The sequence below is a fragment of the Portunus trituberculatus genome, chromosome 41 (assembly GCF_017591435.1).
Source record: "Portunus trituberculatus isolate SZX2019 chromosome 41, ASM1759143v1, whole genome shotgun sequence".
Classification (NCBI taxonomy): Eukaryota; Metazoa; Arthropoda; class Malacostraca; order Decapoda; family Portunidae; genus Portunus; species Portunus trituberculatus.
This window is the reverse complement of record NC_059295.1, coordinates 4,686,729-4,711,758: the sequence shown is the minus strand read 5'-3', so window position 1 is coordinate 4,711,758 and position 25,030 is coordinate 4,686,729. Positions and strand designations below refer to the sequence as shown.

The window sequence follows — 25,030 nt, the reverse complement described above, 5'->3', positions numbered from 1 at the left end:
TTCCACTACCTAGATGAAGGAATGATGAAGAAGATATTATGTACCTTAATAAGACCCCAGCTAGAATATGCAGCATGTGTCTGGTCACATATGAAGAAAAATGTGAAGAAGGTAGAAAGGGTACAAAGGCTGGCAACAAGGATGGTACCAGGACTCAGGGAGTTAGACTATGAGGAAAGACTGAGGAAGCTGGGGCTGACCACATTAAAAGAGAGAAGAACAAGAGGAGACATGATAACTATGTATAAATTGGTGAACAAGATTGACATACTGGATAGAGAGTTGATAAAGGTGACCACAAGTAATTATCTCCGAGGACATGGAAAAAAGCTAATAAAGGACATCTGTCTAAATGACGTGAGAAAATACAGTTTCCAACATCGTAGCATTGATAAGTGGAATAAACTGAGCAGTCATGTCGTTGACGCGGTGTGTGTCAATCAGATGAAAGAGAGATATGACAGGAATGGACAAGGAGACAGGACACAGAGAGCTTAGCTCGGGCCCTGTAATACACAAATAGGTAAATTTTTTTTTTTTTTTTTTTTTACATTACAAGGGCACTGGCCAAGGGCAAACAAAGTGTTGGAAAAAAAAATCCGCTGGTTGCCAGGCCCTGTTAAGAGGAAAGTAGAAAGAGAAAAAACAAAAAAATCTAAAAGGAGGGTCCAGTTAACGTACGAGGTGTCTTGACACTCCTCTTTTGAAAGAGTTTAAGTCATAGGCAGGTGGAAATACAGACACAGGTAGAGAGTTCCAGAGTTTACCAGTGTAGGGAATGAAGGAGTGAAGATACTGGTTAACTCTTGCATTAGGAAGATGGACAGAATAGGGATGAGAAGAAGTAGAGAGTCTTGTGCAGCGAGGCCGCAGGAGGGGAAGGCATGCAGTTAGCAAGTTCAGAAGAGCAGACAGCATGAAAACAGCGGTAGAAGACAGATAAAGATGCAACATTGCGGCGGTGACTTAAAGAATCAAGACAGTCAGTTAGAGGAGAAGAGTTGATAAGACGAAAAGCTTTAGATTCCACCTTGTTTAGTAAAGCTGTGTGTGGATCCCCAGACATGAGAGCCATACTCCATACACGGGCGGATAAGGCCCTTGTACAGAGCAAGCAGCTGGGAGGAGAGAAAATGGACGAAGACGCCATAGGACACCTAACTTCTTGGAAGCTGATTTAGCAAGAGTAGAGATGTGAAATTTCCAGTTTAGATTTTTAGTGAAGGATAGACCGAGTGTGTTTAATGTAGAGGAGAGGGAAGTTGAGTGTTATTGAAGAAGAGAGGATAGTTGTCTGGAAGGTTATGTCGAGTAGATAGTTGTAGAAATTGAGTTTTGAGGCATTGAACAAAACCAGGTTTTCTCTGCCCCAATCAGAAACAAGTGAAAGATCAGAAGTTAGGCGTCCCATAGCATCTCGCCTTGAGTCATTTAATTGTTGTTGGGTTGGGCGTCTGTTGAACGCTGTTGAATAATGCAGGGTGGTATCATCAGCATAGGAGTGGATAGGGCATTGAGTCAGATTTAGGAGATCATTGATGAATAATAGAAAGAGAGTGGGTGATAGGACAGAACCCTGTGGAACACCACTGTTGATAGTTTTAGGGAAGAACAGTGACCGTCTACTACAGCAGCAATAGAACGATCGGAAAGGAAACTGGAGATGAAGGTACAGAGAGAAGGATAGAATCCGTAGGAGGGTAGTTTAGAAATTAAAGATTTGTGCCAGACTCTATCGAAGGCTTTCGATATGTCAAGGCCGACAGCAAAGGTTTCACCAAGTCCCTAAAGAGGATGACCAAGATTCAGTTAGGAAAGTAAGAAGATCACCAGTAGATCTGCCTTTACGGAAACCATACTGGCAATCAGAGAGAAGGTTGTGAGCTGATAGATGCCTCATTATCTTCCTATTAAGGATAGACTCAAAGGCTTTAGAAAGGCAGGAAATCAAAGCTATAGGGCGGTAGTTAGAAGGATTGGAGTGGTCACCTTTTTAGGGACAGGTTGAATGTGAGCAAACTTCCAGCAAGAAGGATAAATAGAAGTAGAGACACAGATGAAAGAGTTTGACCAGGCAGTGAGCGAGTTCGGAAGCACAGTTTTGAGAACAACAGGAGGGACTCCATCCGGACCGTAAGCCTTCCGAGAATCAAGGCCAGAGAGGGCCAGGAAAACGTCTTTATAAAGAATTTTAATTTTAGGGATGAAGTAGTCAGAGGGTGGAGGAGTAGGAGGAATATGCCCAGAATCATCCAAAGTTGAGTTGGTAGCAAAGGTTTGAGCGAAGAGTTCAGCTTTAGAAAAGAAGAGACAGCTGTAGAGCCATCTGGATGAAGTAAAGGAGGAAAGACGAAGAAGTAAAGTTGTTAGAGATATTATTGGCTAGATGCCAGAAATCTCGAGAGGAGTTAGAATTGGAAAGACTTTGACATTTTCTATTGATGAAAGAGTTTTAGTAAGTTGGAGAATAGATTTGGCATGATTACGGGCAGAAATATATAGGGCATGAGTTTCAGCAGTTGGATGGCTACGGAACCGTTTGTGAGCCGCCTCTCTATCATTGACAGCACGAGAACAAGCAGAGTTAAACCAAGGCTTTTTAGCTTTAGGGTTAGAGAAAGTATGAGGAATGTATAGCTCCATGCCAGAGATAATCACCTCTGTTATGCGCTCGGCACAAAGAGAAGGATCTCTGACATGAAAACAATAATCATCCCAAGGAAATCAGAATAGTACTGCCTTAGTTCCTCCCACTTAGCAGAGTTAAAATGCCAGAAGCACCTCCGCTTAGGCGGGTCCTGAGGCTGCACTGGAGTGATAGAACTGGTAACGGAAATTAGATTGTGGTCGGAGGAGCCCAACGGAGAGGAAAGTTTAACAGAGTAAGCAGAAGGGTTGGAGGTTAGGAAAAGATCAAGAATGTTGGGCGTGTCTCCAAGGCGGTCAGGAATACGGGTAGGGAACTTCACTAGCTGCTCTAGGTCATGAAGGATAGCAAAGTTGAAGGTTTGTTCACCAGGTTGGTCAGTGAAAGAAGATGAAAGCCAAAGCTGGTGGTGAACATTGAAATCCCTAAAATGGAGATCTCAGCAAAAGGAAAGTGAGATAAGATGTGCTCCACCTTGGAAGTCAAATAGTCAAAGAATTTTACATAGTCAGAGGAATTAGGTGAGAGGTATACAGCACAGATGAATTTAGTTAGAGAGTGACATTGAAGTCTTAGCCAGATGGTAGAAAATTCTGAAGATTCAAGATTGTGGGCACGAGAGCAAGTGGTGTCGTTACGCACGTATGCGCAACATCCAGCTTTGGATTGAAAATGAGGATAGAGCAAGTAGGAGGGAACAGAAAAGGGGATGCTGTCAGTAGTCACAGACAACTGTGACAAATATTAGGTAAATACACACACACACATTGGCAGTTTGCTAAAATGGATGGAAGATTTTTTGGTGGAAAGAGAAATGAGAACAATAATTAAGGACAGACCATCAGAGTGGGGCTTGGTGGAGAGTGGAGTCCCACAGGGATCGGTGTTGGCACCAGTAATGTTTGCGGTCTATATAAATGACATGGTGGATGGGGTGTCCAGTTATGTGAGCCTATTTGCAGACAATGCAAAATTGTTAAGGAAAGTGAGATGTGCCAAAGATTGCAAATTACTTCAGGAAGACTTGGACAGAATATGGAAATGGAGCTGTACATGGCAAATGGAGTTCAACACGACAAAATGCAAGAAATTACAGTTTGGCAAGAGTGAAAGAAGAACCAGGGGTATGTACAAGATAGGAAATGAAGACATAAAAACCAGTAATGAAGAAAAGGATCTCGGGGTGACAATTACCAATGACCTATCGCCAGAGAGACATATAAACAAAATAATTGGAGAAGTATTGAACTTATTGAGGAACATAAGAGTGGCGTTCGTATATTTAGATGAGGAAATAATGAAGAAAATAATCACTGCAATGATAAGACCGAGGCTTGAATATGCAACAATACAGTGGGCTCCGAACTTGAAGAAACACATAAGAAAATTAGAAAAAGTACAGAGGGCTGCGACAAAAATGGTGACTGACTTGAAAGATTTGACTTATGAGGACAGACTGAACAGGATGCAACTTCCGACCCTGGAAAACAGAAGAGAGAGGGGAGACCTGATAGTGATATACAGAGTGATGAATGGGCATGGAAAAAATGGACAGGGAAGATGTGTATGTGGAATGAAAGAGTGTCGAGAGGGCATGGAAAAAAACTAAAGATGGCTACTTATAGGAGAGATGTGAAAATATATAGCTTCCCTCATAGAAGTGTGGAAGCATGGAATAGTTTGGATGTGGAAGTGGTCAACACAAGGAATGTTCATGATTTTAAGAAAAAGTTGGACATTAGTAGATATGGAGACGGGACAGTATGAGCGTAGCTCCTTTCCCGTATGTTACAATTAGGTAAATACACACACACATATATATATATATATATATATATATATATATATATATATATATATATATATATATATATATATATATATATATATATACACACACACACACACACAGAGAGAGAGAGAGAGAGAGAGAGAGAGAGAGAGAGAGAGAGAGAGAGAGAGAGAGAGAGAGAGAGAGAAGAGAATTTTGAAAAAAAAAAAAAAAAAAAAAAAAAAAAGCACTTTGTTCACTGGGACAAAAGAGAACAACGCTTATTATGGAAATATTTAGTAACTTCTGAGTTCTTGCAAAACTTAGTGTATAAAATAATGTGGATGTGTTAACCAGTTTCCTTTTTTACAAGTTCTCAATTTAAAATTGAAGTAGACATATCTTTTTATTGAGAGCCACCTCAAAACCTAATAATTCAACCTAAAAGTAACAGATTTCATGATATGTTGAGATTTTTAAAACTTCATAAACAAACAATCAAGTACTATTTAGTATATCTTTCTATAAATTAGATGAACAGTAAAATTAATAAAGTGTTACATACCATAAATGACACAAAAGCTTCTGCCATATCTTCTCCAATCATATTTCTTAAAAATTCCCTTGGAGCAGAAGCTGCAAGAAGCTGCATCATTAGCAGCACAGGGAGTAGAAAGCCAAGCAGAGACAGGCCCATGCCCCGTATCTGCAGATATATCACAAACAAAAAATTAAAGACTGTGATGCTTTGATATTAAATAATGATAAGTTTGCAATGTCTAGAGAAACCAAAGAAAGCTACTATTCAAATACAGTGGAGACTCAATACTCAAACATCTTAATAGTCGAGCTTTTCAACATTTGAATGAAAAAATTTGATTTAATACTCTAAAAAATACCTGGTAGTTGAGTGTCCAGACACGTGGTTGTAAATACAGAAGCAGGCAGAAAGGTATGAATGATTGAGAGTACCGATTAGCTCTTGTATTAGAGTTGGACAAAATAGGGATGAGAGGAAGAAGAAACTCTTGTGTAGCAAGGCCACAGGAGGATGGGAGGCATGCAGTTAGCAAAATGAGTAGAGCAGTTAGCATGAAAATAGCAATAAAAGATAGCAAAAGAAAGAGCATGACCAAGACTCAGTAAGGAAAAGCCAGAGGATCATCAGTAGAGCAACCTTGATGGAAGCAATACTGCTAATCAAAGAGAAGATTGTGAAGTAACATGTTTGAGAATCTTCCTATTCCGGATACATTAAAAACTTTAGATAACCAAGAAATCAAAGCTATAGGTCGATAGTTTGAGGGATTAGAACGGTCACCTTTTTTAGGAACAGGCTGAATGTAGCCAAACTTCCAGCATGAAGGAAAAGTAGAAGTCAATAAATATAGTTGAAAGAGTTTCACCAGGCAAGGAGTAAGCATGGAAGCATAGATTTTGAGAACAATAGGAGGGACCCCCATCATGTCTACAAGCCTTTCGAGGTTTTAGGCCAGCGAAGGCATGGAAAACATCATTATGAAGAATTTTAATTGTAGACATGAAATAGTCAGAGGGAGGAGGAGAGGGAGGGACAAGCACAGAATCATCCAAGGTGGAGTTGTTAGCAAAGGATTAAGAGAAGAGTTCAGCTTTAGAAATAGATGTGATGGCAGTTGTACCATCACATCTGTTTAAGGGATGTGGTGGCCTAGTGGATAAGGTGGTGAGTGTGGGATAGGGCAGATTTCCACATGTAGGTTCACATCTCACCAATTTTCTCGGACCAGTATGGCAGTTTTTTTTCACCCATGAATCCATAGTTCCTGAGCAGTCATGCAGATGAATACACATATGACTACATTCAATTGATTTTGTCTTTATTTACTGGTCTTTGAAGGTCTACAATTATATTTATTTCTTCTTTTGACTGACGGCAATTTAGTACGTGGACTAGGTTTTCTTCTAGTAGATGACATAATAACCAAATTGTTCCATCAATGCAGTTGTAAAAATTATCTAAACAACACAGCCTGATCACTCTCTCTCCAAGAATTACTTGTTTATATTGCAGATTACTGCCTTGGCTGTGAGGATGGGCATATCGCAATTTTGCAGCAGGGCAATACTCTATAGCACAACTGCATAAGGTGCAATTCGGAGTCCCCTTCTGGGGAGGGGACCAGAAATGTCCCCGGTCGGACTCCTCTGTCAGTGATGACCCAAAATATTTTGATACCTCCCTCAACTTCTTCCTCACTAACTTCTGCAACATTAGTGGTCTTAGATCCAATTTTCAATCTGTAGAACACCACCTCTCCTCTACTAAACCTCATCTTCTTTTCATCACTGAAACACAGATGTCTTAGGCTACTAACAGTAGCCCCTTCTCTCTTCCCTCCTACTTTCTCTATCATCATCTTCATGCTAAAGCTGGATGTTGCATCTATGTGTGCAACGACTTAACTTGCTCTCATGCCCAAACTCTTGAATCTTCTGATTTTTCCACAATCTGGCTTTGACTCAATAGTCACTCTCTAACTAAATTTGTCTGTGTTGTCTATCTCTCCCCTAACTTTTCTGACTATAGTAAATTCTTTGACTATTTAACTTCCAAAGTGGAGCACATTCTGTTCCTCTACCCTTTTGCAGAGATTTCCATTCTTGGAGATTTCAATGTTCACCACCAGCTTTGGCTTTCCTTTCCCTACACTGACCATCCTGGTGAACTTGCCTTCAACTTTGCTATCCTCCGTGACCTAGAGCAAATGGTGCAAAGTCCTACTTGTATTCCTGACTGTTTTGGAGATATGCCCAATGTTCTTGATTTTTTCCTTACCTCTAATCCTTCTGCTTATGCTGTTACCATATCTTCTTCGTTGGGCTCCTACAACCACAATCTCATTTCTGTATTTTGTCTTATTTCTCTAATTCCTCCTCGGGATCCCCAAAAGTGGAGGTGCCTCTGGCATTTTGCCTCTGCCAATTGGAGGGGCCCTAAGGAGGTATTATGTTGATTTTCCCTGGAATGACTACTGCTTCCATGTCAGAGACCCATCTCTGTGTGCTGAACGCATAACAGAGGTGATATTGTCTGGCACGGAGGTGTACATTCCTCATTTTTTTTCTCAACCTAAACCTTCTAAACCTTGGTTTAACACAGTCTGATCTTGTGCTATACATGATAAAGAGGTTGCCCACAAAAGGTACTTGAGCCTTCCACCACCTGAATCTCATGCACTTCATATCTCTGCTCGGAATCATGCCAAGTCTGTTCTTCAACTTGCCAAACACTCCATAAATAAAAAATGTCAAAATCTTTCAAACTCAAACTCCCCTTGAGTATTCTGACATCTAGCCAAAAATATTTCGAATAACTTTGCTTCTTCATCTTTCCCTCCATTATTTCATCCTGATGGCAACACTACCATCTCTTCTCTCTCTAAAGCTGAAGTCTTCTCTCAAACCTTTGCTAACAACTCCAACTTGGAAGATTCTGGGCTTGTTCCTCTCTCCTCCTCCCTCTGACTATTTCATACCTACATTTAAAGTTCTTTATAATGATGTTCTCCATGCCCTCGCTGGCGTAAATCCTTGGAAGGCTTATGGACATGATGCGGTTCCTCCTATTGTTCTCAAAAACTGGCCTGGCAAAACTTTCAACTATGTCTATTGACTTCTACCTTTCCTTCTTGCTGTAAGTTTGCCTACATTCTGTGTGTTCCTAAAAATGGTGACCGTTCTAATCCCTCAAACTACCGTCCTATAGCTTTAATCTCTTGCTTTTCTAAAGTTTTTTAATCTATCCTCAATAGGAAGAATTTTAAACATCTGTCATTTCACAATCTTCTCTTTGATTGCCAGTATGGCTTCCATCAAAGTCACTCTACTGGTGATCTCCTGGCTTTCCTTACTGAGTCTTGGTCTTTTAGAGATTTTGGTGAAATTTTTTGTCATGTTAGACATATCAAAAGCTTTTGATAGAGTCTGGCATAAAGCTTTGATTTCAAAACTGCCCTCCTACGGTTTCTATCGTTCTCTCTGAAAGTTTCCTTTCGGACCATTCTATTGCAGACATGGTAGATGGCCATTGTTCTCCTAAATCTATTAATAATGACGTTCCTCAGGGTTCTGTCATGTCACCCACTCTCTTTCTATTGTTCATTAATGATCTTCTTAACCAAACTTCTTGCCCTATCCACTCCTATGCTGATGATACCACCCTAAATCTTCCCATATCTTTTCAGAGACGACCTACCCCTCAGAATGTCAACATATCATGCAGGGACACCACAGAATGCCTGACTTCTAATCTTTCTAAGATTTCTGATTGGGGAAAAGAAAACTTAGTAGTTTTCAATGCCTCAAAACCTCAATACCTGCATCTATCAACTCGACACAACCTTCCAGACAAGTATCACCTCTTCTTCAATGACACTGAACTGTCTCTCTCTTCTACACTGAATATCCTCGATCTATCCTTTACTCATACACTTAACCCTCGGCTATCGCGCTCAATTGGGGCCGAAATAGCCGCGCTATAACAGCGATAGCGAATTGAACAACTAATGGTGAAAATTGTTATTGGTACCGTAACCACAAATTTTACTCCTAATATCCCTCATTTTTACTTCTTTTTAAATTACTGTATAATCCATTGGTACCAATTAAAACATATCAAGGTTATAACATAAAAATAATTACATCAGCTCATTGTATTTACTAGAGATGTACCGATGCATCGGTATCGGATTATTTTATGCCGATACTTAAGATACCTAAAAGGAATTTACTACTTAGTGATATATTCGATATAAGATATTGATTACTGAGTAATTTACCTTTGCAAATGGCTCCAAAAAGCTTCTAGAATTGCTCCTATTTCACAAACGTTCTCAGAAGGACTTACAGCATCCCCCAAAACAAAGCCTCCCATCTGATAACGATCGCCATCCACCAACTCATCCTGGTGTCCAGTGCAGTAATCACTATAAGTAGTAGTATCGGTATCGATAGTAGTATTGGTATCTGCCCAATTAGGTGGTATCGGTATCGGTATCGGAATCAGCCAAAATTCTGGTATCGGTTTTGGCCAATGAGCGCTCAGATACCTCATGACGTCATGGCTGGGCGCGCGATAGCAGGCATCTGAGGTCGCGATAATGAAATTTTAGCAGCTTTCCATGGGTGCGTGATAGCAATAAAACGCGATAGATGAAGTCGCGATAGCCGAGGGTTGACTGTAATCTTAACTGGGAAACTTCACATCTCACCTATTGCTAAAACAGATTCTATGAAATTAGGCATTTAAAGGCATCTTTGCTAGTATTTCTCACCTCTCAAACTACAGGCAACCCCGCTTAATGAATAGGTTACGTTCCTATGAAAAACATTTAAGTGAATTCTCGTTAAGCAAACCAATTATAACAAGTTTGATCCCTGACTTGAACTTCCATTTTGAGTAAATAAAGCGAGAGTGCATCATAGTACAGTAAAAGGTTTAATGAAAGTAAAAATTATGAAGTTAAACATTTAAGCAGTTTAATTTAAGACTAATTCATTATAATGTACACTAATGTATGTTTGTAAGTAACTTTATAATGTTGATCCTTTTCCTTGCAGTGGTTTGGGCCATGTGGACCCTGGTGAGTCTGTGCCAGGCAGCCTTCCACTTATTCAGGAGACTTCTGTTGAAGCTGGCCAACCAGCTCCTGTGCCTGGCGGCAGTGGGGTGGGACAAAGTTTTTCAGTTCCCATGCCAGTTGGCCACCCCGTTTCTGCAGCCGGAACCTGTGAGAATGATGAGGAGGACATGTCTCCCAATCAAGAAGGTGTTTCACCTTTTTTTGCACCTCATAGGCCAAGTGAGGGCCTATCTTCATGCCTTCTCCTGAGGCTCCTTCGTCCCAGATTACGGGTGTAGAAAGGGCACAGGGCTCAGTTTTGTCCCATCAGCCCTCACTTACTCTCCCATGGTCGCTTATGGGTAAAGCTGTCTGTAAGGAAGCCCAATGCAGGTCCCTGTAGGAGCCTAAGTTTTACTCAGCCAATTTTCAGTTGTCTAGGGACTGGTATGGCTGGGCCAAGTCTTTTTATCTGGCTGATGGGGCCTCACTGGCTCCTCCTCCTGTTAAAGCAAGGTTGACATTTACGACGTTACGACTTACGACCATGGTACGATCTCATGTCGCACGGAATTGGTGCGATTTTGGTGCGAAAAACCGTTGGAGCCCAAGAAGTGGCATGAATTTTGCTACAATGGTAAGACCTTGGTATGACCTTAGTACAATTTGGTAAGACTTGTGGTAAGACGCGTGAGACTTTGATGGTATGACATTGGTTAGACTGGTAAGACTGGTAGGACATTGGTAAAACTTGCGTTAGACGTCATATGTGTTGGTGAGACCATGGTTAGACCATGGTACGACTAGTAAGACCTCACCAACTTTGGTTGGAATGTTTCAGAGAACTCAGAGGGGTCGGAGGTGTGTCATGCTCCTGTATAAAAGGAGGGGCCCTGCAATTTGCAAATCACATTCCTCCTGACCTCCCAAGAAGATGGACGACTACAACAACTACCTGGCTGGCGTCATGCTTGCAACTGTTGCCGTGATAGTGATTAATTATCTCCTGGAACCCCCTCCTCAAGCGCCTCCTAGACGTCCTAGACCGGTGTGGACACGGCAGTGGCTTTTAAGAAGAGAATTCACTCGGCAACTATGACAATCTGCTGGCGGAGTTTCACCGGGAGGATTCCAGAGGCTTACCACAACTCTCACACGTCGTACCATAGTTCTCACGCGTCGTACCACAGGTCTCACGCGTCTTGGCAAAAGTCGCACGAGTCTAACTAAATTCAAAATTGGTAAGACTAGTTGGACTTTTGCCAAGATGCGTGAGACCTGTGGTACGATACGTGAGACTAGTAAGACTTCATGTTATGACATGGTGAGACATCTTACCATTGCACGGGGTCACACCAAGTTTTCTAAAATTTTAGAAAACTTGGTGTGAACTGTTACAACGTACGATGTCGTACCAGTTTTGGCGAGACCTTTGTTAGACCTTGGTACGACTAGTGGTTAGATGCAGGTCTCACGCATCTAACTATGGTCGTATGTCGTACCGTCGTAAATGTCAACCTGGCATAATGAGGAGTTGAGTGATCTATGGCTGGTGGGCAACCCAGCAGTCTCTGTCTCCTCCCATCTGTTGGTGCAAATGGAGAAAGTGTGTGGCTCCATGGCTGACATTGCCTCTTGGACAGACCAGGTTTTGGCTACATGGGCTGGTGCTGCTTCTAGCATGGAGCAGGATTTTGTAGACTCCTGATGTTACGGAGGCAGGCTATAGTGGATTCGTTGCCTTGTACCTTTTCCAACTGGGAGAAGTGCCAGCTTCTTTCTTTTCCCTTTTCTGATGTGCTATTTGACCCAGCTGTGGTGGCCAGGGTGCAGGACAATAAGTACTTGGCTTCTCAGCAATGCACACTCTCTTCTGTGGTACGGGGGTTGGCCTCTTCTTTTCGGGGTTCAGTCTCTGTGCACCGTGGGAGCAAGATAAAAAGGGCAGACAAGGAAGGGTGTGTTTCTTAGTGCCTCTTCGTCAGCTCCTGTCCCCAGGCCTTCCGCTAGAGGGTGGTCCTTTCGGGCCAGGGGTTCTTGCAGTGGAGGATCCCATGGCCGGGGTAGATCTCGCTAGGGAAGCAGTTTGCTCTCCAGTGCCTGTGAGCGCTTGCCTGCAGCGTCACTGGAGAGAGTGGATGGAGGTTGGGGTAGGAGAGTGGGTAGTGAAGACTTCTTCACTCAGCCTCTGTGATAGACTTAGCAGACTTTTTAAATTTTTCTTTGGGACACAAAGCACTTGTCCTTGCCCTCCAATAGGGGGTATCATTCAGCTTTGACTCCCATTTTCTGGCAGGCTGGCTTGGATATCTCAAAGAATTTGAATCTGTCAGCTCTGTTTCGGGGATTTGCCAAGTCAGCTCCTCCCCGTTCATCACGCATTCCTGCATGGGATTTGTCTTAAGTTTTACATTCGTTAATGAAGTCCCCTTATGAGCCTCTTCGTTTGGCTTCATTGAGGAACGTTGCACTAAACTCTTTGTTTCTTTTGGCTTTAGTATCTGCTTGCCAAGTTAGCGAACTGCATGGACTTACAGAGGAAGTTTGTCACTCTAAAGGTTGATCTTCTATGACTTTTTCTTTAGCCCCTGATTTTCTAGTGAAAATTCAACCATTCCTGCTCTTACGAAGTACATTGGCGACTCAGAGGGGACCGGCTTTTATGCCCAGTCAGAACTGTCAGGGAGTACCTGCGTAGGATTAGGGATTGTCGTCCTAGATGCTCCCGCCTTTTTGTAACTGTTCCTGAGCCTTGGTGTGTGGTGCACCCTCATACTATTTTTCACTGGATATGTCAGGTTATCCAGCGTGCACATGAGGATGTTTCTGAGGAGGACATGTGCTTGTTTCGGGTGAAGGCACATGAAGTTAGAGGAGTGGCGACGAGTGCCATGTTCAAGAAGATTCGGAGTACAGGGGATCTTCGTGATTCGACCGTTCGCAGTTCGAATTATCGCTAATTCGAACTCAGTTAATTAATACCCAATCCTCAAGGTTCGACCGACTGACTCGCCAATTTGACATTCATATCTCGTGCACCACCCACCTGGTCAAAATCTGCCGCCATCCCAAATTCGTCCCCAGCCCGCCAAGCGAAGTGTAAACCAACACTACCCTGTGCGCAGTGTTGCCAGATTGTGCGAAAAGTTGCAGATAGGGCTACTTTTGAAGGGTACGCTCTACTTAAATTCATAATCCACTACTTGTGACATTTTGGGCTATTTCATGATATGTTTGGGCTGCTTGATGACATTATTGGGCTACTTTTGTAATTTTTCTAAATGTAAACAATAATAATGATGATATTAACAACATTAATAAAAGTAAGAATAATAATAACAGTAGTGACATTAAGAACGGTGTAGTTATGGTGCTTTTTATTTTTTTGTGGTGAATAGGCAACTGATGACAACTCGCTTCTCTCACCTCACCGTACGTCAAGAAAATGACTGACTAGATAATGCAAATCTTTAAAAAAAGTGATGCACAGGAAGTGAAAGGAAAAATCTTTAAGGCAATAAGAATAATTAAGTTTAGTTAAGAAAAATATTTTGGTTAAATTTAGATAAGAATGGAGATAATTTATAGATAAAAAAAAAAAAAAAAAAAAGCCAGAGAAAACTTATGGAAAAAATGGTACATTATGAGAGAGGACTCCATTCCCCTCCCCCTAACCCCATGGAAAAAAAATATGAGCAGATAGTGGTAAGTACAAAGTATAGTAGTTAAAGTAATAGGTAGTAATTTTTTGTATTGGGATATACTGTGGTGAAATCCACTGCTTTTTAAGCGTGCTTCTGCTACTTTTCATTAGGAAAATCTGGCAGAGGAAACGATCCACAGGCTGTGTGTCGTTTCCTCTGTGTCTCTCTCGCTCCAGCTGTTGTCCAGGTAGGCCATGCTCTGCTGTTCCACCTCCTGCCTCCATGCTGCTTCGACCATGCCGTGCAAAGATACCTTCAGCCCCAGCCCTAAGAAGCACAATTTCCTGCCTTTCAAAGATAAGCTTGAGCTTATAAGAAAGTGTGAGGCAGGTATAGCTCACAGTGTCATTGCAGTGCAAATGGGTGTCCCTAGATCAACAGTATCAACAATTTGGAAGAACAGGGACAAGTACGAGACCACTGCAAGTGTTTTTATTTCCAAAAATGTACTGTACAGAACCTTAATGTGTTTAATAAAAAAGAAGTCGGATATAAATGAAGCCTTTAATAGTACTGATTTAGTCTAATTTAGTGTTTTTAGAGATTATAGTGATGGTTTGGGTGGTCTAAGCTGAAGGTTGGTCCCTATCCCCCCTAATTCTTAAGTATCTTATGGGAAAAATTGCTTCACGATTTGAATTAACGCTGATTCGACCAATGAAAAACCACCCTAACCCCGTCAAATTGCAAGGATCCCCTGTATTCCTGCTGTTCTTTGGGCAGGAACCTGAAAGAGTATGTCCAATTTAGCTTCTTTTTATCTTAGGGATATTACTCATCATTATTTGGATACCTTTTCTCTAGGCCCTGTTGTGTCGGCTCTCAAGGTAATTCAGTGATTTTTTTTTGGGTTCCTTATAAATATGGTTCAATGTATTGTCCTCTGTGGCGTTCTGGGTCAATGGACCTTTCTTATGGGGAGAGTTGTTATGCTCCTCTCCCTCCTCTTGTTTTGTCTCTCTGTCATGGGATACAAGTGCTGAATCCACCTCAGGATATGGCCTCCACCTTGTAAGTTTTGGGTTTGTAAGGGTGTGTGTCTTGGGGAGTGAAAGTTGCGTTTAAGGGTGAGGTCATCCTCCCTCCTATACTTGGGATTCAGTTCTTAAGCAATAATTAATATCAGATTCATGAAAGGGATTTTCAACCTTACGACTCCTAAACCCAGGTACACTGACACATGGGACGTGCAACCCGTCTTACAGAAATTAAGGCCATGTTCCCCTTACATGCTTTAACTCTTAAAGAATTAACTCTAAAATTGGTTATGTTGATGGCTTTAACACAAGCTGCCAGAATTCTAACCTTACAACTACTGTTGATCAAAGACATGCTCATTAGTGAACACTCCATTTCAGTACAGTTGTGGGGCATTCTTAAACAATCCAGACCAAATTTTAACATCAACAGGGTCACATTCCATCATTACCCTAAGGGCCCCAAATTATGTGTCTGTACCACTTTACTGAAGTACATTGATGCGACTAAAGAACTTAGAAAGGGTGAGATGTACACTGATGCCAGACTCTGCATCAGTTTCATAAAACTCCATAAATCTGTTGCCAAAGACACTATCGCTCGTTGGGTCCGGACTATGCTCTGCATGTCAGGCACAGACGTCTCAAAGTTCTCTGCTGGTAGTGTGCAGCCAGCAGCAGCATCGAAAGCCGGGGTGGCAGCGGTACCTGTTGCTTGCATTAAAGCAAAGGTGGGCTGATCTAGGGAGTCTACTTTTGCTAAATATTATAATAAGAACATTGTGGCTGCCTCTGACCTTTTTCAGGATGCAGTGTTAGAATAAGCAAGGACCCTTTTGTTTTTTGGTTGTCGTTGCATTCAAGTGTGGCAACCTTTTGAGTCATTTGGAACACAGGCTCAACACTTTGCAACAAGAGATAATTTTTGATGAAATAAAAAAACTTTTACAGCTTAAAGTCATCAAAGTTACACACAAGCTAACTCAGCAGGTCATCTCACCCATTTTCTTGAGAGAAAAGAAAAACGAGGAATTTCGCCTGGTCCTTAATTTAGAGAGACTAAACAAATACATACCCTATAAGCATTTTAAAATGGAAAATTTTGAACAGGCCATTAGGCTTATCTATAAGGGTGATTTTCTGGCATCTGTTGATTTCAAGCATGCTTATTTTTCTGTTAAAGTCGCAGATGAGCAACAAAGATTTCTATGTTTTACATGGCAGGGTGTTATCTATCAATGGCATTTCTGAGGGTCCTCGGCTTTTCACAAAACTGATGCCACTCTAAGGAAGGAAGGATACTCTATCACCAGCTTTATTGATGACACATTGATTTGCAGTAATCTTATTCAGGTTGTGGTAAGGTGGCACATGAGGTGAGCATGATCAATGGTGCATTGGCATTGCTGGGCAACGCAAATCATAGGAACAACTTGGTCAGATGTTTTGTGATGAAATGCGAAATAAACTATAAATATGCTCATCTGTGCTCAGATAAGGTGCCTATGTCAAGCTTTCTATTTGGTGACGATGTGTCACAGTCTGCCAGACAAATCGAGGAAGCTGAAAAACTTCGGACGAAGTTCTCACAGAAGAAGCCTGCCTTTCCTTTTAAGTTCACAGATAAACGCCCTGGTGGATACTGGAACAAGTCTGCCGGTAAGGGTTTCTATGCCAGTTTCCGCCTCTACGGGCAACAGAGGTTTGGCCCCAGGGCTTCTCCACAACAGCCTTCTGCTCGACATGATGCGGACCCAAAAAACGCCAGAGATTTGGCCCCAGGGCTTCTCCACAACAGCCTTCTGCTCGACATGATGCGGACCCAAAAAACGCCAAGGGCCGGGGCGGCCGCAGCAGGCAGCCCCAGTAACATTACAGGCAAGTACATGTTTTGAAGGCTGCACTGTTTCCTGCATGAATGGTGTAAAATTACCAGTGACCTTGTTATACTGGATATTGTTGAACATTGTCACCTTGATATTGATGTTGATGGTATTCATCCTTTATTTTTGAGTCATTTGGAATACAGGCTCAACACTATGCAACAAGAGATAATTTTTGATGAAATAAAAAAACTTTTACAGCTTAAAGTCATCAAAGTTACACACAAGCTAACTCAGCAGGTCATCTCACCCATTTTCTTGAGAGAAAAGAAAAACGGGGAATTTCGCCTGGTCCTTAATTTAGAGAGACTAAACAAATACATACCCTATAAGCATTTTAAAATGGAAAATTTTGAACAGGCCATTAGGCTTATCTATAAGGGTGATTTTCTGGCATCTGTTGATTTCAAGCATGCTTATTTTTCTGTTAAAGTCGCAGATGAGCAACAAAGATTTTTATGTTTTACATGGCAGGGTGTTATCTATCAATTTACCTGCCTCCCCAATGGCATTTCTGAGGGTCCTCGGCTTTGCACAAAACTGATGCCACTCTAAGGAAGGAAGGATACTCTATCACCAGCTTTATTGATGACACATTTATTTGCAGTAATCTTATTCAGGTTGCCTTAAGGTGATTCAGGCTACCATTTCATTGTTGCAGAGGTTGGGGTTCCATGTCAATGTGGAGAAGTCTGTTCTCACTCTCACACAATGCATTGAATACCTAGGAAATGTTATTAACACCAAGTTCATGACTACTTCATTACCTGAGCGTAGATTAATCAAAATTCGCCAAGGATGTGCAAGTCTTTTGAGTCAAGATGTTACTTCTGGATGGTGGTTCCCCTGTGGCCATCCCATCCTTGGATGGGCATGCTGCTCAAGTTGTTAATAGACTACCCACGTTTGATAATGAGCAGGAGGAATGTCATAACCCACCCGTCCACGACAGACCCACATCCCATCATGTCAAACACGAGGCTCATGGCATGCCTTCTATCAGGGGAAACTTGCAGAAACGAGGAGTTTCGGCGGTGGCTGCAAACATCATACTTGCTTTCTGGAAACCAGGCACTGAGAGGCAATACCGCCCACATGTCCAGAGGTGGTTGCAGTTTTGTGGTAGATGGAATGTCGAACTCACTACTCCAACTATAAGTAACATAGTATATTTTTTAACTGAAACCTTTCACAGGGGTATGGGTTATGAGTGTCTCAACACAGCAAGGGGTACCCTGTCTTCTCTTGGCATTGTGGTGAACGGTTGCAGGGCAGGGAATCACCCCTTGGTTGTCAGATTCATGAGAGGGGTTTTCAACCTTAGGACTCCTAAACCCAGGTACACTGACACATGGGACGTGCAACCTGTCTTACAGAAATTAAGGTCCATGTTCCCCTTACATGCTTTAACTCTTAAAGAATTAACTTTAAAATTGATTATGTTGATGGCTTTAACACAAGCTGCCAGAATTCAAACCTTACAACTATTGTTGATCAAAGACATGCTCATTAGTGAACACTCCATTTCAGTACAGTTGGTGGGGCATTCTTAAACAATCCAGACCAAATTTTAACATCAACAGGGTCACATTCCATCATTACCCTAAGGGCCCAAAATTATGTGTCTGTACCACTTTACTGAAGTACATTGATGCTACTAAAGAACTTAGAAAGGGTGAGATGTACACTGATGCCAGACTCCGCATCAGTTTCATAAAACCCCATAAATCTGTTGCCAAAGATACTATCGCTCGCTGGGTCCGGACTATGCTTTGCATGTCAGGCATAGACATCTCAAAGTTCTCTGCTGGTAGTGTGCAGCCAGCAGCAGCATCGAAAGCCGGGGTGGCAGCGGTACCTGTTGCTTGCATTATGGCAAAGGCGGGCTGATCTAGGGAGTCTACTTTTGTCATATATTATAATAAGAACATTGTGGCTGCTTCTGACCTTTTTCAGGATGCAGTGTTAGAATAAGCAGGGGCCCTTTTGTTTTTTGGTTATCGTTGCACTCAAGTGTTGTAGTGCCCTGATGTTCTTAGTTAATTTATTTTAACTTAGGTAGAATGTGATATGTTACCATTCTTTTAATATACTGATGCCATATTTCACTGTTGTTTGTAGCTTGGATTAAGTTTGGATGCAATGTAAGTTATTTTTATACTGCACTCGTATGATTGTCTCATGTACAAGTTCACTCCATGAATAATAGTTGTAGTCTGTTTCTTGTGGGGCATTTCTTTTTCCTCTTTATCCTTGACATCCACATGTCTTCAAAGCCTCATGGGAAATTTCCGCCCAGCAGTTCGGTGATCTTGCCGAAGTAAAATTAACAAAGTACATGAGACTTGCCGTAGGTCAGTTGAAGTGTACTTTTAATTTTTCGAGGCAAATTACCTCTGCTGGGGCGGAGATTTCACATGCCCTCCTCTCCCTCCTTAACTTAAGCTCTACAGGTTTCTACTTTCCTACTTGGTTCATCATGTAGATGTCGCGTACTTTAAAGTCTGCTGGCAGCGCGTGACGTACTCTCTCATGTGAAACCTCCGCTGTGAGAATGGGGGTTTAAGCAATAATCAATAATTATGGGTATGTAGATAAAAATGGATTTTACATAAAAAATCCTAGATCCTCTGGCCCCTCAATGCTGTATTAAGCTTCAAGGACCAGTAGCATTTGAAACCCAACAATCTACTAAGTCCACTTGCCCGCTCACCCTCAAAACACAATGGCCCCCAAGTGCCAGCCATGTGCACACCAAAAGCTTGGTGTGATTATATCCACCACGAGGGTATTCCAGCTTCTATCTCCTTTTGCCATGACCCAACTTGGCTTCTTTATGGACTGAAAGGATTCTTAACTTGATCTGATAGGGACCATAAGCCTCACAATAAAAAAAAAATTCCATATATACAGTGGAGACTCAATACTTGAACTTAATTACAGGCAACTCCTGCTTAACGAAGGTTCACACAACAAAATTTCGCTACAATGAAAGTTTAATTTTACTACCATCTGCTCGTTTAACGAACACCAAACTCGCTTTAATGAAGTTTTATCCAGGTAATTTTTTCCAAGTTTGAAAGGCCCGCCGTATCACGCAAGCCGACAGGCTTTTGAATACACCAGCGCCTCTCGTGGACAACACACGCACCACGCACTCCCCCTGTTAAAAAAAATAACAGCGTCAACAGCAGCTCGTCTTCCCTCGCTCAACTTAAAACCAAAACGCCCTGCAATGTCGCCTAGCATTGCTAAGACCAGGATGTCTCTTACTCTCGAAGTGAAGCTAGATATTATTCACAGACACGAGAGAGGCGAGAAAACTAATAGCATTGCTCGCCACCATCTTGACTCCATCTACTGTCTCTACTATTTTTCAAGTCAGCAGACTCTATTAAGAAGGCTAGTGAGACCGTATCTTCCTTGCAAACTAAATGAACCACCTGAACTCGCAACTACAATGGATAAAATGGAAAGCCTTGTGGAAATGTGGTACATAAGTTTTGTATGTGATACAATGATGTGCCCTTTGTTTACATTCCACAGGTTGCCAGTTAGTGTCTTTCTCGTTTCACTCTCCCTCCCTTCATAAATTTAAGATCAACATTATAAAGTTACGTACATACATACATTAGTGTTTTTTTTTTTTTTACGGTAAAGCCTATAGCGCCTGTAGGCACACTTGAAGAGTGTATGGGAAGTGCTGTTCAGCTTCCGCCCATTAGTGGCGCAGGCAATTTTATTTATAGTGGTACCCATATTAGGGCCCATATCACCGCCCAAGCTCATCTTGAGTGTAACCACCTAGAGTCTGGGTATCATGGTGATATGTAGGTAACTTTAAACCACTCGACAAATGGCAAAGTGTTTTAAGGCTGTACGTGGTGGGATTCGAACCTACGCGTGGACGTCTGCCCGATCCCACGCTCACCACCTTATCCACTATGCCACCGCCACATTATAATGACTTAAATTAAACTGACTAAATGTTTAACTTCAAAACTTTTACTTTCATTAAACCTTTCACTGTATTATGATGCACTCTCGCTTTGTTTACTCTCAATGGAAGTTCAAGTCAGGGGTTAAACTTGTTATAATCGGTTCGCTTAACGAAGTTTTTTAGGAACGTAACCCCTTCGTTAAGCAGGGGTTGCCTGTAGTTCCAAACAGCTGTTCAAGTATAAAAAGTTTGAATACTGATACCTAGAAATCAAGTAATTTGTTCTAACCATTGCAAAACTAAGTTTAGAAAAAATTTCAGTGTAAATATATTTATGATATTGATTTGTACTTACTGTACGTGAAGGTTGGTGATGGATAATGCAGAAGAGAAGGAGAGAAAGGTGGGGAAAAAATCATCGCTGGAGTCAAAGGTACTATCGGAAATAAGATCATGATGCAGCAGCCTAGCCTTAGCACAAATTATGCTCTTTGACAAAGAATCACCAGCCATCTGCCTTTCATTTATCTACACAGTCAACAATTTTTCCATTTCTTTCACTGCCGCACGTCGCTTAAATTGCTTTTTCACACCAATCGCCACGACAGCTCCCTTCAAGACCTCCTTTTTCTTCAATATTGTGGCTACTGTAGATTTAGCCATACAGTACTCCACTGCATGGTTGGTTATTCTTCCTCCTTTTTCGTATTTATCAATAATCTCATTTTTCCTTTCGATGGTTGTCACTACATTCTTTCTTTTAGGCTTATTCTCACCACTAACAAGCCTCTTCGGTGCCATTGTAAGCTTCTCAATGGAAAAAACTCTGAAGAGATAGTGCAGGACAATGATTTTCTTACGACTGCGGAGGATCAACTGGTTGCAGTGGCCCAGTGGGGCGCGTGGGGCAGCGGGAAGGGAGAGACCCTTTGTTTACAGCCATGTGGATGGACATTCAACTAACAGGTATTTTTTTGAGTGTTAAGTTGAACTTCTGCATTTGACTATTGAAAAAATCGACTATTTAGACGTTTGAGTTTTGAGACTCCACTGTATTACTCTACTTGGTCCTGCAGCAGCATACATACTCTTCCTTTCAGACATCTATTCAGGAATCGAAGAGAGATGCCTGCACTCTTTTTCCTTCAAGACCTCCTTTTTCTTCAATATTGTGGCTACTGTAGATTTAGCCATACAGTACTCCACTGCATGGTTGGTTATTCTTCCTCCTTTTTCGTATTTATCAATAATCTCATTTTTCCTTTCGATGGTTGTCACTACATTCTTTCTTTTAGGCTTATTCTCACCACTAACAAGCCTCTTCGGTGCCATTGTAAGCTTCTCAATGGAAAAAACTCTGAAGAGATAGTGCAGGACAATGATTTTCTTACGACTGCGGAGGATCAACTGGTTGCAGTGGCCCAGTGGGGCGCGTGGGGCAGCGGGAAGGGAGAGACCCTTTGTTTACAGCCATGTGGATGGACATTCAACTAACAGGTATTTTTTTGAGTGTTAAGTTGAACTTCTGCATTTGACTATTGAAAAAATCGACTATTTAGACGTTTGAGTTTTGAGACTCCACTGTATTACTCTACTTGGTCCTGCAGCAGCATACATACTCTTCCTTTCAGACATCTATTCAGGAATCGAAGAGAGATGCCTGCACTCTTTTTCCTTCAAGACCTCCTTTTTCTTCAATATTGTGGCTACTGTAGATTTAGCCATACAGTACTCCACTGCATGGTTGGTTATTCTTCCTCCTTTTTCGTATTTATCAATAATCTCATTTTTCCTTTCGATGGTTGTCACTACATTCTTTCTTTTAGGCTTATTCTCACCACTAACAAGCCTCTTCGGTGCCATTGTAAGCTTCTCAATGGAAAAAACTCTGAAGAGGTATTTTTTTGAGTGTTAAGTTGAACTTCTGCATTTGACTATTGAAAAGTTCGACTATTTAGACGTTTGAGTTTTGAGACTCCACTGTATTACTCTACTTGGTCCTGCAGCAGCATACATACTCTTCCTTTCAGACATCTATTCAGGAATCGAAGAGAGATGCCTGCACTCTTTTTCTCTGCACATGTGACCAAGGAGGGGAGGAGGGAGAATGGGATACATCTTAACCCCCACCCTGCATGCCATTTCTGGCCTCATTCAACAACTAAAACATAAACAACTTGCCAAAATTATCATGGACACTCTAATGTATATGAAAGAATACAAACTACACCAAGCTCTTTTCCCACCACCCTGTCATGTTGTGCATAAGTCCTGCAGCAAAAAGATGTGAGAAAGTGGGTGAAATTACAGGGGGGGATTGATACCTTCTCAGTGCAGCAGCAAATGTGACTTGGACTAGAGTGCACCTGTCTCCTGGGACTCTGTGTGCACTGCTCCATAGCAACAAGATACACATGGTTTCTCCTAATTCTTTAATAAAAATTAGGCTCTGCTCATAGCCTAATAGTAAATACACAAAAAACTTGCATAAGCAAAGGAAATCATAGATTATAAAGACAGAGTAGGAAACTGAACAAAAAAGAAAATATAGCTGTGCAAGAAAAGTTCATTAAATATAGCAATAGATTTATGAAACACATTATGAGAGAGAGAGAGAGAGAGAAAGAGAGAGAGAGAGAGAGAGAGAGAGAGAGAGAGAGAGAGAGAGAGAGAGAGAGAGAGAGAGAGAGAGAGAGAGAATTTTACGTGTAAAAAATAAAACACATGCATCATTAGGTCAGCAAATTACACATCCTACCTTAGCCCGGAAGTTGTGCTGCCTAGCATCATCATCAATCTTTATAGCTTGGTCTACGAGGGCTGAAATCTGCTCGCAGTCACGTTCCAGTTGATTGAGTGTATTCTGTATTGTCTGATTGATGATTTTTTCTATGTCCTTGCAAACATCTTCAATCTGATTTGTACACCGTGATGGCTGTTAAAAAGAGAATATTTGTAAAACTCATTCTATCATAAAACAAATTCAAATACTGTACAGGTATTCCTCAATATATGATTGTAATTGGTTCCAGAAAATCCAGTTGTAAAGCAAAAGATCATATAGCAGACTTAAGAATGGGCGGGGGGGAGAGAACTCCTAAAACTTATAATGAAATATCATAATTGGAAAATATGAGGAAGATTATGTTAGGTTAGGTTGATTAGAATTGGTTAGGTTAGGATTAGTTAGTTTAAACTATGGGGTTTGGGTCGGTTGGGTTAGGTTGGATTGGTTTCGCTTTAGTTGGGTTATTTGATTTGGTTAACTTGGGGCAAATTTGGTTAATTAGTTTAAATCTAATTAAGCTAGGTTAAATTAGGTTACATTAGGTTAAATTTAATTAGGTTAGGCTTAGGTTAGGTGAGACTTCTGAGGATAAAGTTTGCAACACAGGTACAGACCAACCTTGCATTCGAAAACAATTTTTTTATACTCAAGTGCAAATATAATTTCGTGCTAACATCACGAGTCCAAGGACAAGTATGAGTCCACAGATTTATAACTGAACGTGAGTCCACATACAAGTACTTTAACACTATGAATGAGTCAAAGTACGTACAAGTATTTCTTAATAATTGAACTTTTTTGTTCATTAGCACACTGTATTTACCTAGTTGTAGTTTTACAGGGCCTGGGCTTTATGCTTGTGTGGCCCCTTCTCCATATCTACACTTATCCAATTTTTCTTTAAAGCTATGCACACTCTTTGTTAACACCACTTCCTCACTCAAACTGTTCCAAGTCTCAAAACATCTTTGCGGGAAACTATATTTTTTAACATCTATCAGACATCTTCCCTTCCTCAGTTTTTTACAATGCGATCTTGTGCTTCGAATGTCATATTCTTCTCTCAGGATCAGTTTCTCATTATCCACTTGATCCATTCCGTTAATCAATTTATAAACTTGTATCAGATCCCCTCTCTCCCTTCTCTGTTCCAGGGTTGGTAGATCAATAGCCTTTAATCTCTCCTCATATGTCATGCTTTAAAATTCTGGAACCATTAATGTAGCCATTTTTTGTAGTCTCTCCAACCTCCTTATGTGTGTCTTTTTTTTGGGGGGCCACACAACTCCTGCATATTCCAATCTGGGTCTTATTTTAGTACTTATCAATTTCTTCATCATTTCTTTGTCCATGTAGTGAAATGCTAATCCAATATTCCTTAACAAATTATATGTCTCTCTGAAAATCCTATCAATATGGCTTACCGGTTCATTGTTTTCTTCCATTGTCACTCCCAAGTCCTTTTCCTTTTTTACTTTCTCTAGTTCTACTCCATCTCCCATCTTATATATTCCCACTGGTCGTCTTTCACTCTTTCCCATTTCCATGATATGGCTTTTGTCCACATTGAATTCCATCTCCCCCTTTTTACTCCATTTTCAGATCTTATTTAGGTCTTCCTGCAGTATTTCACAATACTCTTTTTGCTTTATAACTCTACACATTTTCACATCGTCTGCAAATAAATTTATGTAGCTGTTCACTCCCTCTGGCATGT

General features: G+C 41.2%; 1 protein-coding gene across 1 annotated transcript in view; it reads right to left on the bottom strand.

Annotated features, from left to right (window-relative positions):
• The window catches only part of LOC123516433, a 214,205-nt gene that overhangs the window by 14,190 nt on the left and 174,985 nt on the right, over positions 1-25,030 (bottom strand). Inside the window, exons 21-22 of the mRNA XM_045275710.1 lie at positions 23,284-23,460; positions 4,984-5,124 (exon numbers count right to left, since the gene is read on the bottom strand). Coding sequence (XP_045131645.1) covers positions 4,984-5,124; positions 23,284-23,460 — 318 coding nt within the window. The remainder of the gene's footprint in view (positions 1-4,983; positions 5,125-23,283; positions 23,461-25,030) is intronic.